This window comes from Benincasa hispida, chromosome 6 (genome assembly GCF_009727055.1).
Source record: "Benincasa hispida cultivar B227 chromosome 6, ASM972705v1, whole genome shotgun sequence".
NCBI lineage: Eukaryota > Viridiplantae > Streptophyta > Magnoliopsida > Cucurbitales > Cucurbitaceae > Benincasa > Benincasa hispida.
Genome location: NC_052354.1, coordinates 5,362,564 through 5,379,932, shown reverse-complemented (window position 1 = coordinate 5,379,932; position 17,369 = coordinate 5,362,564). Strand labels below are relative to the sequence as shown.

The window sequence follows — 17,369 nt, the reverse complement described above, 5'->3', positions numbered from 1 at the left end:
TAAGTGTCATGCTCAATGCATTGTCCATTCATTGCTACCTCTTTTATATAACAGTTATACAAAACAGCAAAGAAACGAGCAAAATATGCTTCCATTCACCCTTATACTATAACACTTATAATAAAAGGATGATGCATAATAATGCTCACTGCATGCAAAATATAACTCTTATATTTCATGATGCATGCGCATGCTTTCAAGTAATATCTTCATGCAATATTATAACAATTATAATACATGATGCATGAATAATTGCAACACCTAAGGTGGGTTTTTAACTATATGACAAACACTTTGGCATATAAGTACCATACATCACATGTATAAGCAATAAAAGTTGATGAACAGGGTAAAATTGCCTTAAAACACAAAAAGGAAAGCTAACTATTACAAAGACAAGGAGTCTCCGGTTCAAACAGGCGAACCAGGTCTTGAACCGCTCGACAAAGCATCACTTCTCCAACCATCCATCGTGTACTAAGCTCCCTGCGATCGTCTACACAATAAAACAAACTCTTTTCTCTATCGCTTACCAGTACTACCAGAGTTAAACGATCGTTTAGCAATTTACTATACGATCGTCTAGAAAAATCCAAATGATCGTTTAGATATATACAACATGATCGTGTACCGTTTACTAAGCAATGAAGCCTGAAGTACATGATCGTTTAGTGTGCTCTACACAGCGCCCGCCTTCCGTGATCGTCTAAGCGACTACGATACCGCGCAAGCACCATCGCTTAAGCGATCGCTTAGCTAGCGTCTCCGTATCGCATACGTGTGATCGCATAGGTAGTAACTAAGTGATGAAGCTTGCTACTCAAACGATCGTCTAGTGTGCGCCTTCTACTAAACGACGAGCATCGCATGCTCCCACTACAATCGCCTACCTCCTAATGCCTACGCAATCGCGCAACCAACGCTACGCGATATGGTAAACGATTTACCCCGATCGCTTAGCATTAGCTAAACGATCGATTAGAAATGCTACACAATCTTCTAGAACGAAAGATCTAAACGATCGCTTAGTAAAATCCCTACGATTGTTTACCTGAGGCTACACGATCCTACCAATGCTTGGTTTTCTTCTTCGTTGAGAACTGCATCGCCATGCGCTGAAGCTTCATCAAGAACGACTCAACAAACTCACACTTTTTAAATTACAGACTCGATTGCAAAGTTAATTTCGCCCAAAAACACAGAGGCCTTACAATTAACACTTTGTAATACTAAAAGCTTTAACAAAAAGATAATTTAAACTCGAAACGTTCATCAAAATCCCGTACACGATTGGGCAAGTACACGACTGGGCAAGCGATCGCTTAGCTAGCATCTCTGTAACGCATACGCGCGATTGCATATGTAGTAACTAAGCGATGAAGCTTGCTAACTACACGATCATCTAGCGCGGGCCTTCTACTAAACGACGAGCATCGCATGTTCCCACTACGATCGCCCACCTCCAGTGCCTACGCGATCGCGCAACCAATGCTACGTGATATGGTAAACGATTTACTCTATCGCTTAGCATTAGCTAAACGATCGATTAGAAAATACTACACTATCGTCTAGAATGAAAAATCTAAATGGTCGCTTAGTAAAATCCCTACGATCGTTTACCGAGGCTACACGATCCGACTAACGCTTGGTCTTCTTCTTCGTTGATAACTGAATCGCCATGCGCCAAAGCTTCATCATGAACAACTCGACGAACTCGAACTTTTCGAATTACAGACTCGATTGCAAAGTTAATTTCGCCCATAAACACAGGGGCCCTTATAATTACCACTTTGTAATACTAAAAGCTTTAACAAAACGGCAATTTAAACCCAAAAATTCATTAAAATCATCCACAAATGTAGAAAACGGTTAACCACAAATGCAGAAACCCACTGCGACTGTAAAAAACATTCAATTCAAATCTGTAATTTGGAATATCAGAGAATCTGGCTCTGATACCAATTGAAGGAAATCGGAAGCGATGATTTCCATGAGTAGCGGAACAAGACTATTCCAAATTACAATCATGAATTAACATACCATTTTCACTTGACTTCCAAATAAACGGTTATACAATTACAATGCAGAAATTACAACATCTACAATACAAAAGAACAGAGATCAAACTCTATGCACATATGAGGATGCGTCTCCATGCTCCGATGCGCACGAACATTCGAACAATAGCGACCTCGAACGCCCGATCTACACGACCGCAACATAGCAACGAACACCGCACGAACACTTCATGCTCGTCCTCCATGATCTCCTCGGTCATGAATAACTCTGTAACACGAACGGCCTCCACAGCACAACGAATGGCCTCCAGAAAACCTCGACAGTGTCGAGTTGAGTCTGACACCACCAACAAGGCGACCTTGGTATTCTCAGATAACTCTGTAGCTTGGATTCTGTTGAGAATCTAGAGGATGGGATCTGTTCAGACTTGGTATGAGGCAAACAAATGGAGGAAACAATGATCGCGTACACGACTGGGCAAGTGGGAGATGGCGAAGACCTATCGTATAGTCGATACCCAATCGTTTAGATAAAGTTATGCGATTGTTTAGTCTATCGTTTAGCTCGGTTTGTTGCCTACAGACTCTACACGATCGTTTACCTTGGGCCAACGATCGTCTAGCAAAACTATGTGATTGTTTAGTAAACACTGCACGATCGTTTAGCTCGCACTTGCATGATCGTTTAGCTTGCACTTGCATGATCGTCTAGCTCGCCCAACCGTCATTTAGTAAATCTGTATTTACTTGACGACCCGTGAGTTCTTTTACGCGAGAGAGAAAAAACTCAAAAAAAATTTTCAATCATTTGTAAAACCCTATTTTGAAAATAGGAAACCACTTTCCTTTTAAACTCACGGTTATCATGATCCAATAACCACCCACTACTTTGGTTATTTAAAAGAAAAAGTATTAATCATCCAATAATTAATATTATTATAAATATAAATGATAACCAACTTATCATACTATATTTATAACCTATAGTTTTAATATTTCATCTGATGAAACATATAAACCATCGTCTTTTTCTATTCTATGGTACTTAATGTAAATCTCATTTACATCAATTCTCCATTAGATGTATCTTATACATCATACCGATTATATCATGTATAACCAAAATACCTCTTGTCAATTTGAACATTTCAAATCAACACCAAGAACTGATTCTCAACAGAATCCAAGCTACCAAGAGGACCTCATGGATCTGTAGCTCCGAAGCTCCAACGGTACGTGAATAATTGACTAAACTTTTTAGTCACGAGATCCACCACCCGTTAACTGCCATACACTTCACTAAAGACCGACAACTGAACTCTCTTTACTACAGATATATTATGTATCCATCTTAACCAATCAGCAGTGCGACAACCCTTCACAGATCGCTTGTAAGTACAACTGGACCAATAACCGTTATACCCCTGTAGTTACATCTGTCTCCTTAAGTACCACTGATCCTTCTAATGAACATAAGTCATAGTCCCACTATGACTGATTCTTCTCTTCCAAAGAGAAGTTATGGCCACTATATTCATGCCCTGAAATCAGCCCTTAAGGGAGCAATCTCTCTATTTATCCCTGCTTTGGGAAAGAAATGAATTCCATCTTGTGGATTGAGTTTCTAACTCCCAGATCAGACAAGTCCCCAAAAAGGTAGGTACGTTGAGTTGGTAATCTGGTCACTCTCACCCATACTAATCAAAGGACCGCCCTCAAAGGCAAGAGTTCCCAAAACACTCAGGATTGAGGTTGTGTCACCTATGGTCGTTTAGGTGAGATGCAAGTCTCTAGTATCAACGACGTTATATACAGAGTCTAGTCATCTTGTGGTCTAGGTCTTATACAAACTCTTTGTATAGGACACCCCCACTCTACGTCTCTACATGAATGGTCATGATCTACCATCTGTAGTAGTTTACAACACTTGCAAACCTCTACAAAGCGGGCCGTATCCGTAGTGTCACTAGGATCAGGTATCCCACCATAATCCTTATACTAAAGACCGATTTAGGTTATCACTTAAGGCATGATTTACTTATATATCACATATACATGCTTAAGTTCACATAAGATAACCATGGAGCTTAGTTTATTGGATATGAGTAAATGCCAGAATTAAATAACACTTATTTTATTCATTGAACAATGTGTTTCTTTACAAAACAACGAGACTCTGAGAGAATTAGGACACCAATCCCTACAATATCATCATGAATTCGTTCTAAAAATGCAAATGATTCAGTTCCCACTTTAGCTAGTGATGGTCTAATTATTAAGTTGCCTTGAGAGCAAACATCACATGATAATTCATTAGATTAAAGAATCTTCTGGTTCTTCAATGGGTGTCCATTTGAATTCTCAATAATTCTCCTCATCATTGTAGATCCTGGATGACCCAATCGGTCATAAAAAATTGTAAATATTTTTTGGATTCTTGAACTTCAGGTTCATTGTCGCAAATGTTTCAATTACTCGTATATAAGTATAATACAATCCAGAAGATAAAACATATAATTTTTCCAATATAAGTTTTTCATTTGAGACAGTAGTGATAGTATATAGATATTCCACAATATTCTTACTAACAGTCTCATTATGATAACTATTGCAATGTATATCTTTCAAACTTAGAAGATTTCTCTTTGATTGACTAGATAACAATGCATTGTCAATTGTAAATTTTGTTCCTTTAGGCAAAATAATATTTGCATTTCCAAAATCTTCGATCAAATTTGCAGAACCGGATAATGTATTTACTTTTGCTTTCAGCATTGTCAATTTGGAAAAATATTTTTCATTTGTAAGTATTGTGTGTGTAGTTGCACTGTCTGCCAAACATAAATCTTCTTTGCTCATTTTTTAAACACCCAACATATGAAACAATCTATGTTTCTTCATTAAAAGAAAATAATTACAATAAGAAAAACAACATTTAAAATATATAAAAGTTACTAAAAAAACATGAAGATAGATAAAAGAAAACAACAACATTAAATCTAGATATTTTCAAAGTCAAAAGAAATACTTAATGTTCCACCAACTGTACCAATCTTCTCTTCAGGACATTCAAAGAAGTTCGCTATATCCAAATTTGTCATGTGGGATGGGTCAAATATGTTATTATCCTGGTATGCAAAATTTTCTTCCACATTTTTATCTTTTTCCTTTAGGGAGGCTTGATAGAGATTAACTAAGTGTTTTGACATACGATGGGTATGTGACCAATGCCTAGTCATTCCGTATCGGAAGCATTTATTTTCAACACTCTTTGAACTCTTATCTTGTGGAGCTTTTCCTTTGTGATCATCATTTTGTGTGATTCTTTTGAAATTTAAATGATTAGAACGACCACCTTGAAAATAATAATTATTTCTTCCTCTACCACGATCATGACCTCGACCACAACCATGACCACGACCTTGACCACGATTATTAACATTCACAACATTCACTTCAGGGAATGGTGTTGTTCTAGATGGTCGAAATTCGTGGTTCTTCATCAATAACTCGTTATTTTGTTTGGCCACGAGAAAACATGAAATTAAGTCATAATATTGTTTAAAACCTTTCTTTCGAGATTGCTGCTACAGGAGTATATTCGAGACACGAAATGTAGAAAATGTCTTCTCTAACATATCAGCATCAGTATTTTTTTCTCCCCATAACAACAATTTTAAATAATGCGAAATTATAATCACTTACTGATTTAAAATCTTATAGGCTCAAATGCATCCACTCATAACGGGCTTTAGGAAGAACAATTGTCTTTTGATGATCATACATTTCTTTCAAATTTTTCCACAAGATACGGGGATCTTTTATTGTAAGATATTCTATTTTTATCCTTCGTGGAGATGATGATGAAAGAAAATCATAGTTTTTGCTTTTTTCTGACCGGATGTCGTATTTTCTTCTTTAATTCTTTCTCCTAAGTTCATAGCATCCAGGTGAATTTCGACATTGACCACCCATGCCAAATAATTATTGCCCTTAATGTCAAGGGTTGCGAATTTTAATTTTGTAAGGTTTGTCATGACAACACTATCACAAAATATTGTATTCATATTAGATATTCAATATGTACTAAATATGCAAAATAACATTTAATTTATTAATTATAATAAAGAGGAAAAAAACCAACCTACCTTCAGCAATGGAAGCAACAGGAGCTCGTGTCGATAACATACTGATAACATGCATAGTAAATTGTTATTCATTTGTTGCAATTTACTATGCATTTTTATATGGCATTATATACCTTTATATTGTTTTTCTAGATAATGTTCAGCCTTCCATCACAATACAAAAATGAAACTCCATGGGTTGACAATTTTCATGGTAAGTTGAATACTTATATGATATATTTTTTATTTTTTATTGTTAGTTTATTTTATTTAAACTAACTTGGAATGTTTTTAAATTTCAGGACTAAGCTGAATGCTTGGGATGCTAATAATTGTGGATTTAGAAGTTTGGTTCATAGTTTAGTCATTGGTCGTCTTTATGTAATTCTATAGGATTAAGAACATATGTGGTTATGTATTGTATTCTATTAATGTTATACTTTATGTTTGTGGCTAACTAGTAACTATGGATTCATGGATATGTGATTTCACAAATATGGATATATTGTACTTTATGTTTTAGAAATTTGATTCATAGATATGTTTGTGACTATGGATTATCGATATGCCAATTAATGTTTAAAGACTATTTTACATTTATATTTATCTTGGATCAATGTTTTTATAATGATTGGGTTGTTGTAAGACTTCTTAATCTACCAAAAACAGGGTGAAAAGAACACAACCCAACAACCCAACCCGAATTTTAAGGGTTGGATTGGGTTGGGTACCCTATTCGGATTACTTGGGTAGCCAATCCAATCAACCTGAATTTTCAAGTTGGTCCAAAAAATACCTCTAACCCAACCCATGTACACCCCTACTATTTATTGACAAAGTGACAAGTAGGATATGGACTTATATGGACACCAAACATGAATTATTACAAGATATTTGGACAATATGAAAAATGACAAATGACTTTTAGGACACTAAACATTGGACATTATTTTTATGATATTTATAATAAAATAGATTTAGCTTTTCTAAATCGTTATAAATTTTAAGCAACAAAAATTGGTTAAATAAGAAAGAAAAAATAAACTACGTTCTAGTTGATTCAAGCTCCGGTCACCTGGGTCTTTAATTTCAACCACATAACCACTAAAGCAATCTCCTACTTGTTGACTTAGGGGCACGCAACATATATATTCATAATATAAAAAAATATTTTTTTTTAATATTTAATAAAAACAGTATATATATGTAAAACGATACAAGGGGCACGTGTCCCCTGACTCCTTCATAGATCTGTCTATAAATATTTTTAAAAGAAAACTTTATATTCATACTAAAATCATCACTCACTGGACTTTCCAGTTCATTCTTTTCATTTTTGTTTTCCCCTAGGTAGCAGAAGAGTTCCAGGTGCACGTGAAGTCGAAGTCTGCCACATCACAAGATGAGTTTTCTGTCTTAGTTTCGTTTCAAGATCTTAGGTTCTAGTTGTATGCAATTGGGTTGGAGGTTGTAATATAAATTGTATGAATGTTGGTGATTGAATAAATAATAATTTGAGTTAATTTACTACATAAGAAGTTATCATGTAAAATAGATCAAGACGGACAGTGAATATCACCAAAGGGTGGCATTTGCTATCTTCATATCTCCTTCCGAGTTAAAAAGACAATCTGAGGAGGGGTGTGACAGACTGCCATTATTAAAATAAAAATAATAAATAATAAATATTAGTCCATAAAATTAAAGTTTCATCACTACAAGAAAGTTAACCTATTTCGATCATATTTTATCGAATGCTAGTAAAATCCTTCGAAAAAGTATACATTTATTGGAGGTATTAGAAAAGTCTTAGAGTAATATGTATATATTTTACTGCAGATTAATGAAAAACTTTGAAAAAGATATAAACTTATTGGAGAAGTTGAACCATTTCTGGGTCATTTTTCAAAGGATAGCATAGGCCAATTTTCGTCGACTTTAAAGGGGTGCCACTGGGATTTAGTAAAAAGTGTCGTTCAAGTTTTAATTTTCTCGTGTGTTAATTATATATTTAAGATCATCTCCTTTATCTAGTCAATATCAAATTGCATTTTCAACCATTACAAACAAAGGCCTAAAGAAATATTGTCAAGGCCCAAAGAAAGAATTCTCAGCTTTGTTGTTTGACAGATGTGATGCTCCTTTAATTAGCAGAGCGTTTCACAGTCATATTCAAAATAGATGACAAACAACTCAATTGGACAGAAAATAATTTGGGAATGGAATGTTAGTGGTGAAGAAGAAGATGGAAAAGAAGGACACAAATATGTATTACACAACCAAAAAAAACACACACAATTTCAGTGAAAAATTATAATATTTTCTACTTTGTCAAGAAAAAGGATATGACAAAACTATTGAAAATATTTACAAACATAGTCAAATATCACAGTTCATCTACGATAGAGTACTACCTGTATCTATCATGATATGAATAGACATAAATAGTAGTTTATCGCGGTCTATCGCAAATAGACAGTAAAATTTTGTTATATCATGTAAGTAATTTGGTTCATTCTGTTATATTTGAAAAAGTATGGACTTATTTAGATTTATTTTCTAAGCGTTTTAAAAATATATTTAAGTAAAAGTAACGTGTTTTTAAACACTTAGAAACCAATCCAAACAGACCCTAATTACCCCTTTTTGCAAAATCACTTGTCTCAAACACCTACCAAATCCAGCGCCATGCATAACATTCCAAAAGGAAAAAAAAAACATGTATTGATAATAACATTATTATTGGAAGAAACCACAAGCTTCATAATGATAACACTAATAACCATTGGCTGACCATGCAATTAGCAATGTATACATTGTCATTATTTGTATAAAACAACAATAAAGTCTGCTAAAATATGAAAACCAACACCCTCAACCTTATAGAGTAAATAGCTAGGTTTCTTGATCATATTTTCTCTTTTTACATTAAAACAGATAATATGCTTTTCTAGCTTCTAACTTTAATTGCAAACCTGAAATAACTCATCCTGTATAATTAGTGGATATTGACAGTTAGTAATATTCACAGGTTCAATGTTAGTTGTGTTGCTAATGTTTTCCTCCATCTGCAAAACCACAATTAAAGGGACACTATTAATGCTTCATTCCCTTTGTCCAAGAAAAGAAAAGAAAAAAAATAGCTCGACGATTTCTGTTTAAGTTTAATAGAGTCTGATACCATATTAGATAACATAAAGTTTTATCTTAAAACAAATTGACAATGAAATTGTGAGGTTCCTTGATTTTTTCAATAGAAGCTTCTTGACATTTCAAGTAAAAAAAAAAACTAAATTGAGACGATGATGTACTCTAGTTACCTTATCATGAAGATACTTGTTGGCAGCTTTCAGTATCAATTCCTTCAAATGGAAAGAAAATTTAGATTTGATTAATATTACTATTCAAGCACAATAATGTAATACAAGACTAAGTATATAAAATGTTCTCTAACAATTTTAGGTCGAAGTGAAAGGTCCCGTTTGGTAATCATTTTGTTTTTCGGTTTTTAGTTTTTGAAAATTAAACCTATTTTCTTTCAATTTCTTACAATAATTTACATTTTTCTTAATTACAATGGTTGAATTCTTAGTCAAATCCAAAAACAAAACCAAATTTTTAAAAGCTATTTTTTTTTAATTTTCAAAATTTGGCTTGGTTTTTTAAACTGATAGAAAATATATAACAAATAAAGTAAAAATAGTGTCTATAGACTTAATTTTCAAAAACAAAAAAATTAAAAACCAAATGGTTATCAAGTGGAACCAAAATAATCGAATTTTTAGATGAATGGAAAATTTGAACTACAGACTAATAGTTACTAATATGCTTATATGTTAGTTGAGCTATGCTCACACGTCAATATACATCATCAATTTAGCTAAAGAGGAGACGAGTGACAATGATACCACTAGGACTAATTTTTGAAACTTCATAAACTTGACATAACATAAATTTTATGTTATATATTTGAGAGATTAAAAATATAGATTAATAATTATAAAAAAAAAAAAGTCCAACCTGGTTCCTCAGTGCTTCAATCTCTTCACACATGAACTTCATCTACATGATGAAGGTCAATTAATTTCAAAATTGCTATATATAATGAACTTTGAAAGTTTTTATTTTATTTTGGAAGTATACCTTTGTAGAACGCACTTGACAAATCCAAATCTCAAGTTGCTTCTCAAACATATCAAGCTCATCCAATGTCATTATTCCTTCGGCTCCTCCTCCTCCCAAAGCATTCCTACATATACATTTATATCGTTTAAATATAAATTTCATATATTTTGTTTCATTTTCTTATTCTATATTATTAAGTATTTGGATACACGATGTCTATCCATATCTATTGTGCGATACATGTCGTCCAACAAATATTAGAGTTTCCAAGTGCATATCTATTGTGCGATGCATGTCGTCCAACAAATATTAGAGTTTCCAAGTGCATGACGTTTTGGGCTCGAAACATTAGTGAAGCTAAAATATTTGTAATTAAAATAGTAACCCATAACAAAGTATTCTTTTTAAATTTAAAAACATGTTTGAAATGAATTTTTAAGTATTTTAAAAAATTATTAGTGTGTATATGTATATATCACGTACTTGAGTAGATTACCAAAGTTGCACATAAGTTGGAAATATAAATATGAACAGGGAGTATTCTAAAATAATAATTATATTATCTTACCTGAGACCCTTTAGGACTTCAATTTCCTGTTTCAGCCTGATGATCTCCTCCTTTACTTCCTGGATAAAACCAAAAACAGGTATCAAATATATTTTCTGTTCATTAAAAAAATTAGATAGAAAATTTAAAAAAAAAAAAAAAAAAAAAAAAAAAAACAAAATACTAAGGTCCCGATAATTATTTGGATTTTAAAACTGAACTTCGAAATACTATTTTTACCTACTGATTTCATTGTTTTCTTATGTTCTTTTGGGGAGTATTTCTAAAAATCGAGCTAAATTTTGAAAAACACCCTTATACCTATTTGGATCTTTGTATTTTGTTAAAATTTAAAAGAAAAAATTTGAAAACTTTATTTTTATTTTTGGAATTTGGTTACATACTAAAGATCAAATAACAATTAACAACAGAGAAAAAACGAATTAATTTGTAAATGATAAAACAAAAAAAACTAAATAATCATCACTTGGTGCTAAAAAAATAATTTTTGTTATTTAAATTTAATAAATAATTCAAATGTTTAGTTAAAAAAAGAAAAAGAAAAGTGTCATAAATAATATATGAGAAAACTTTCTAAAAAAAATAAATAAAAAGGGGAAAGAAAACAGACAATTTTTTTAAAAAAGCAAAGGGTTATTAAATGAAGTTAAATTAATTATCAAGCACAATCTTTTTTTTTTTTTTTTAATCTTTTCAAATCTACTCTTTAATTTTAACTTTGTGTCTTTGTCTTTTGTCAAATTTTATTTTTATGCTTTTCACATATTTTTTATTGGTGGTTATAAATATAGCAATTGGACCTAAAGTATTTACAAATATTATATAATTTAAAAGAATGTGTAAATATAACAAAATGGAGATCTAGCTCCAAAGTGTATCAGTGATAGACCATATCGCTAATAAAAGTCTATCACGAATAGATTTGGCTATATTTGTAATTCTTTATAAATGTTGTCATTCACTTCATTATTAGTCCTAAAATTGCTATCCAATATAATTACACCTATTTTTTTTTTTATCTGTCTAACATATCTCTTTGCCTTTCTTATTCTTAAAAATAAAAAATAGTTATATGTTTATAAATACTAAAACTTAAAACAACTATAAAAAGGCACGGCTTTTATTTTCTTCTCCTTTTAGAGAAAACAAAAAGCAGAAAATGTAAAACAGAAAACAAAATAGTATTATATTTGTTTTCTTGTTTTTAATGTCCTTCTTTGTTAAGTTTTAAAATTTTGATTAGTATTAATAAAATTAGATTACAGTACAGAATTAAAAAAAAAAAAAATCTAAAAAACATAATAGGTTATATGTATTATAATAACTACTTATCTGAACAATGAGTTATTTTTAATTGCAATGGTCTGAATTCACAATAATGGGAATACAGTGAGAATATATATAGAGAATTGAAGTAGCATCAGATTCAGCATATCACTTATAAACAAATTCACTTAAAAAACTAAGGACTTTGTCTGGGAGATGCCATTCTTTTGATCTTTTGTTTGTATTCTTATTTTAAAAAGAATTATTGTAGGAGTAAATATTTATTTCATTAGTAATGGTTCTTATCCATAGAAAAGAAAAACAATAAACTCTTTTGTCACATCAAAATTAAAATAAGGAAAAAAACAATTAAAAGAAAGGGATTGAGAGAGTGCCAAAGTTTGGTGATCAATTGGTGGGTCTGGTGGCTGATTCCCATTGGTGTGCTTCATGTACCTTTCAATAAGCCCTTGCATGGTTCTATATACTCCAACATAAAATCATACACACAGATCAAACCAATACTCAAAACAATATATATATATTCTACACACCACCAAAGTTTTCCTTTTTTTCCTTTTTCCTTTTTCCTTTTTATTATTATTGTATGTTAAATGTGATATACATGATTGAACTGCTTTGATCTCATGAAAAGTAATTGATTCCTTTACTTCTTGTGTTATGTGTGATTGACATGTGCACATCAAATAAATTAATGTTTAATGTAGTCTAAGTTGTACCTATTTTCTATATACATCTCCTTCTTTAAAAAATATTTAAAAAAATATTTTTCCTAGTTAAAAGAAAAAAATTTCACATAACAACTTATGATTGGACACTTGAGTGGTGCAACACAGGATGCACTCAAAATAGGGGAGATTGGGTTCTTTTTTAGTTCTTTCCAAATATTTGGCAATGGAGAGGGAGGAGAGGGAGGAAAGGGAGGAGAGAGAGGAGAGAGAGGAAGGAAATGTTAAAAATATTTTTTTATCCAAGTTATCTTGCCACATAAGCCATCTTGTAACTTTTCTATTTAAATTTAATGAATAATCTATTTGTAGATGGACCTTTTAAAGCTATTCTTGAAAATTCATGGACTAAAATGGTTAATTTGAAGCAATGAGGGATAAATTTACCTATTTTTCAAAACTCGAGGATTAAAAAGGTATTTCATCCCAAAAGATTAATGACATGTTAAGTAAGTATACACAATTCTCTAAGAAAAACACTTGGGTTCATCTTGAATTGTACCTATCTTTGTGCAATCCACCTAAGTGCATAATCACAAGTTGTCAAGTGGTAAACTTCTTTTTAAAAAAAATTCTCTTTATAATTGAAGAGATAGATAGAGATAGGTGCAAATACAATTAGCAATTTTGAAACTCATCCCTGTATATTAGCATCCTAAGGGGGTGTTTGGCCCCCAAATTGAGTTGGATTGGGTGGGTAAAGAAAACCACCTACCGTTTGGTTTACCAATTATTAAAGACGTTTATTACCTCGTTATTCGCGTTAACTCACATTTCTCACCTCGTTATTCGCATCAACTCTCTCAATTACTCTCTTCCTATAATAATTACCAACTCAACTTAACTCAACTCTACACGTCAGACGCTCCCTTATTGACCTAATTAACATAGTTAAAGTAGTAATAGACGTTTGTCATCAAAGTTAAGATACACGAACAAGAAAAAGTGTGGAGTTAAAAATAGTTAGAGTATATATATAAGGATAAGAAAAAATTTGGTGCAGTTTAATTGAACCCATCTTTTGTGTCGTTTGAATAGCATTCAATGATTAGACAATTTGATGAGATGCATAAAGGAAAAGGTATTGGTGGGATGCATCGAGTATTTTACATGTAATAATAAAAGGAGAAGAGAAATGTACCCTTTAGTGGCGAGTTCATAGAGCTTTCCATGAGCGGAGAAAATGAAAACTCCAATTTCAGCATCGCAAAGCACAGAGAGCTCCTTAGCCTTTTTAAGGAGCCCAGCTCGACGTTTACAGAAAGTAACTTGTCTATGCACTGGATTTTCAATCCTTTTCATTTGAACTTTCCCACGAGCCATTATACTTTTCTCGATCCGCACACAACCTTCCACTAGTTTAAACTAGCTTCAGGTCGCTGCAATATTTTCCCTAACCTTAATTCTCTGTAACTTAACCGACCCTTAATTAAACCACACTAATCCCATTCTAAACCCTTTATATACTTCTTCCCCCTTCTCCTCCATTTTCCCCTTACCCTTCGAGAATATAATTTGGTCGCTTATTTTATTTGTTAACTCCACCTTTATCCATCACTACCTTTTATTTTATTATAACTCGTACTCTTTTTCTTTGAATCCCTAAAGTCTCAACTTTCTTTTTCCTTTTCTTTTTTCTTTTCTTCTCTCTCTCTCTCTCTCCCACTACAAACTTAATGACGTCTCACATTCCCATTTATTGGTTTTTCTTTTTTAATGTCGTATAAACCAAACCCATCTTCTCCCATCAATTGTTTCATTAATTAATTTCAATCTTCCCATCACTTGATTCTCTACCTTGAAGTTTTAAACTACTTCTATGGATTTATAGGGACATTAGGCTTTTAATTTTTCTTTTGTTTTAATTATTTAAGAGTGTTACATGGGAATGAGAATTTGAATTTACAATTAACTACTTGTTTATTTTATTAGACAATGGTTTTGTGACCATGATTACTACAATATAGTCTATAGTATAGACCATGAATAAAGTTAATGGTTGTTTATATTATAGATAAGACCCTAACATTAGTTATAATTTATATGACCATAGATAACAAAATATATTGAGCATGGTATATAATATAGACAATGACTAATGTCAGTCATAGTTTGCATTGCCATCGAAAAAAATCAATGCAAAAATTTACAGCGTCTTTCACAATATAGCTTTCACCCATAAATCTTTCAGGTGGATAGTTGTTTCTAACGTCTTTGTAAAAATCGTGACTCAAATACCACTTCAACTAGTTTAGTTTATATAACTAATTGTATCTTATAATGGTCAGATGGTATGTGTTATATAAATACCACTGATCAGAACACAAAACTAATCATTGTACTTTCTATTTTTCTATAAACAAAAACTGTTGTAAGCAATCTTCAAGTGAAAAAGAAAGTGAATCTTCCCATGGACGTAGGCTTATTGGCCGAACTACATAACTCTGCGTGTTTCGTCTTCTTCTTTTCATCTTCTTTCAATTTTCATCTGTTTCTTTGAAAATCAACAAAAACATGATCTTGATATCAAATCATAACATTTTCAAAGTATTGAGTAGCATCGAGTCAAGAATTTCCATCTTTGAGTTGTTTCGAGTAAAGATTAATACACATCAAGTAGAATCGAGTAACGATCAACACTTGTGGAGTTCCATCGAGCAAAGAACAAAAACTCATCGAGGATAGAAGGAAAATTCCATCGAGTAATGAGTATCTACATGTCGGGGATTTAACAGAGCCTTCCTAAGCCATTTCTCACCATCTCAAGATTGATCTTAATTAATTAGGCCTAGAAAAGATAGTATAACCCAAAAAAATTTGGTAAAATTTGGTATAAGAGCATTTGAAGATCATCAAGATTAGCATTCTTGAAGCATCAAGATACTCAAGAAAACCGTTCACGATATTCTTTTCAGGTCAGTGATGGCTATTGCTAGATTTGAGATAGAAAAGTTTGATGGAAAGGGTGATTTTGGTTTGTGGAAGACCAAAATCAAGGCTATTCTTGGACAACAGAGAGCTCATAAAGCCCTTTTAAACCCATCAACTCTGCCATCTACGTTAACAGCTCAAAAAAGGGAAGATATGGAACTTTAGTTCGACACGGCTTACAGAATGTGGGTCAAGCTGGAAGGTTTCTATGCAACTAAGGATCTGCCTAACAAGATGTTTTTAAGGGAAAAGTTCTTCACATTTAAGATGGATTCTGCTAAAACACTATCAGAAAATCTAGATGAGTTTAAAAGGATAGTTTCTGAGTTCAAGAGTCTTGGCGAAAAGGTTGGAAATGAGAATGAAGCCTTTGTTTTGTTGAACTCTCAACCTGAAGCCTATAAAGAGGTAAATAATGCCTCGAAATATGGCAAAGAGTCAGTCACCATTGATGCCATTATTTCAGCATTGAGAACTAGGGAGTTGGAGCTTCATACAGTAAAAAAGGAACAACCTGGTGCAGAAGGGCTATTTGTTAAGGGCAAGAACAAGCAAAATCATTCTAAAGGGACTAAAAATCAGTCTGGTGATGAGCATAAACCAAAAACCAAACTTAGATGTAATTACAGTAAGAAGAAAGGACAATTAATGAGGGATTGCTACAGCTTAAAATGGAAAAATCAAGAAAAAGAGAAGGATCAGAAAGGAAAACAACCAGAAGCCTCAGTGGTTAAAGGGTCCTATTTCTATTCTGATGCTTTACCCTCTACTAGAAACAAAACCAATCAAATAAGTCCTCTTGGGAAGCATGACTGGGTACTTGACTCTGGGTGTCTCCCTAAAAAATGGCAGTATCGCATGACGCTTTATCTGATCTCCAGAAATAGATAAGGTTGCTTTAGTCTCTTGTTCCAATCGACTTTTCCCTAAGGTTGGCTCATTGGGGCGGGATTCTAGAACCTAAAATGAGCGGTTACGCTTACACAGAATTTATAAGGATGTTAACAAATTCTGAACCGAACAATGGTGACTATTAGTTACAATTACAAGGATTTGTTTCTGTCTAATGGTTAAGAATCTCTCATTTCAGTGAAGGGGTACTTGATCACCCTACGGTAACTTTTGTCCTGCCTCACTGAAGCATCATTGCAAAATAGATGTCACTTAGGGTACCCTAGCCTATTTTGTTAAAACTTGATTGCTTTTTTAAAAGTGGTTTAATGCAAGTAGATTTAATTAAGTTTGTTCTTTTTCAGCCATTTATGATGATTACCGCGACTCTTAGTTTACTTGCCGCCAATATGTTAACTAGCGAAAACTACGCTAGTTGAAAAAATACGATCAACACGATTTTAATCATCAATGATCTATGTTTCATCCTGATGGAGGAGTGTCCTCCCATTCCACCTCCTACTGCTCCTCAAAATGTTCGGGAAGCATAGAGGCATTGCACAAGGGCAAACGAGAAGGCCCGAGCGTATAACTTTGCACCTTAACAAAATCTTGGCCAGAAAGCATGAGTACATGCTCACCGCCCATGGGATCATGGAGTCCCTAAAGGGAATGTTCGGACAACCGTCTACAT

At 32.9% G+C, this 17,369-nt stretch overlaps 1 protein-coding gene across 1 annotated transcript; it reads right to left on the bottom strand.

The window, feature by feature from the left end:
- Positions 1 to 9,044: 9,044 nt before the first annotated feature.
- Positions 9,045 to 14,306, bottom strand: LOC120080547 (agamous-like MADS-box protein AGL12). The gene is made up of 7 exons (XM_039035242.1): positions 13,995 to 14,306; positions 12,500 to 12,584; positions 10,839 to 10,897; positions 10,289 to 10,394; positions 10,166 to 10,207; positions 9,466 to 9,507; positions 9,045 to 9,213 (listed from the first exon to the last, which is right to left on the bottom strand). Exons 1-7 carry the CDS (start codon positions 14,174 to 14,176, stop codon positions 9,109 to 9,111), a joined length of 621 nt encoding a protein of 206 aa, XP_038891170.1. The 5' UTR covers positions 14,177 to 14,306; the 3' UTR covers positions 9,045 to 9,108.
- Between the last annotated feature and the right edge of the window lie 3,063 nt (positions 14,307 to 17,369).

What these genes read in the sequence shown, in the direction of transcription:
- LOC120080547 (XM_039035242.1), bottom strand. Translation starts at nt 14,176, where the DNA reads ATGGCTCGTGGGAAAGTTCAAATGAAAAGGATTGAAAATCCAGTGCAT. An exon ending in TATGAACTCGCCACTAAAGG is followed by an intron (nt 12,585 to 13,994) that starts GTACATTTCTCT and finishes TGGAGTATATAG; the next exon opens with AACCATGCAAGGGCTTATTG. An exon ending in CAATTGATCACCAAACTTTG is followed by an intron (nt 10,898 to 12,499) that starts GCACTCTCTCAA and finishes GGTTTTATCCAG; the next exon opens with GAAGTAAAGGAGGAGATCAT.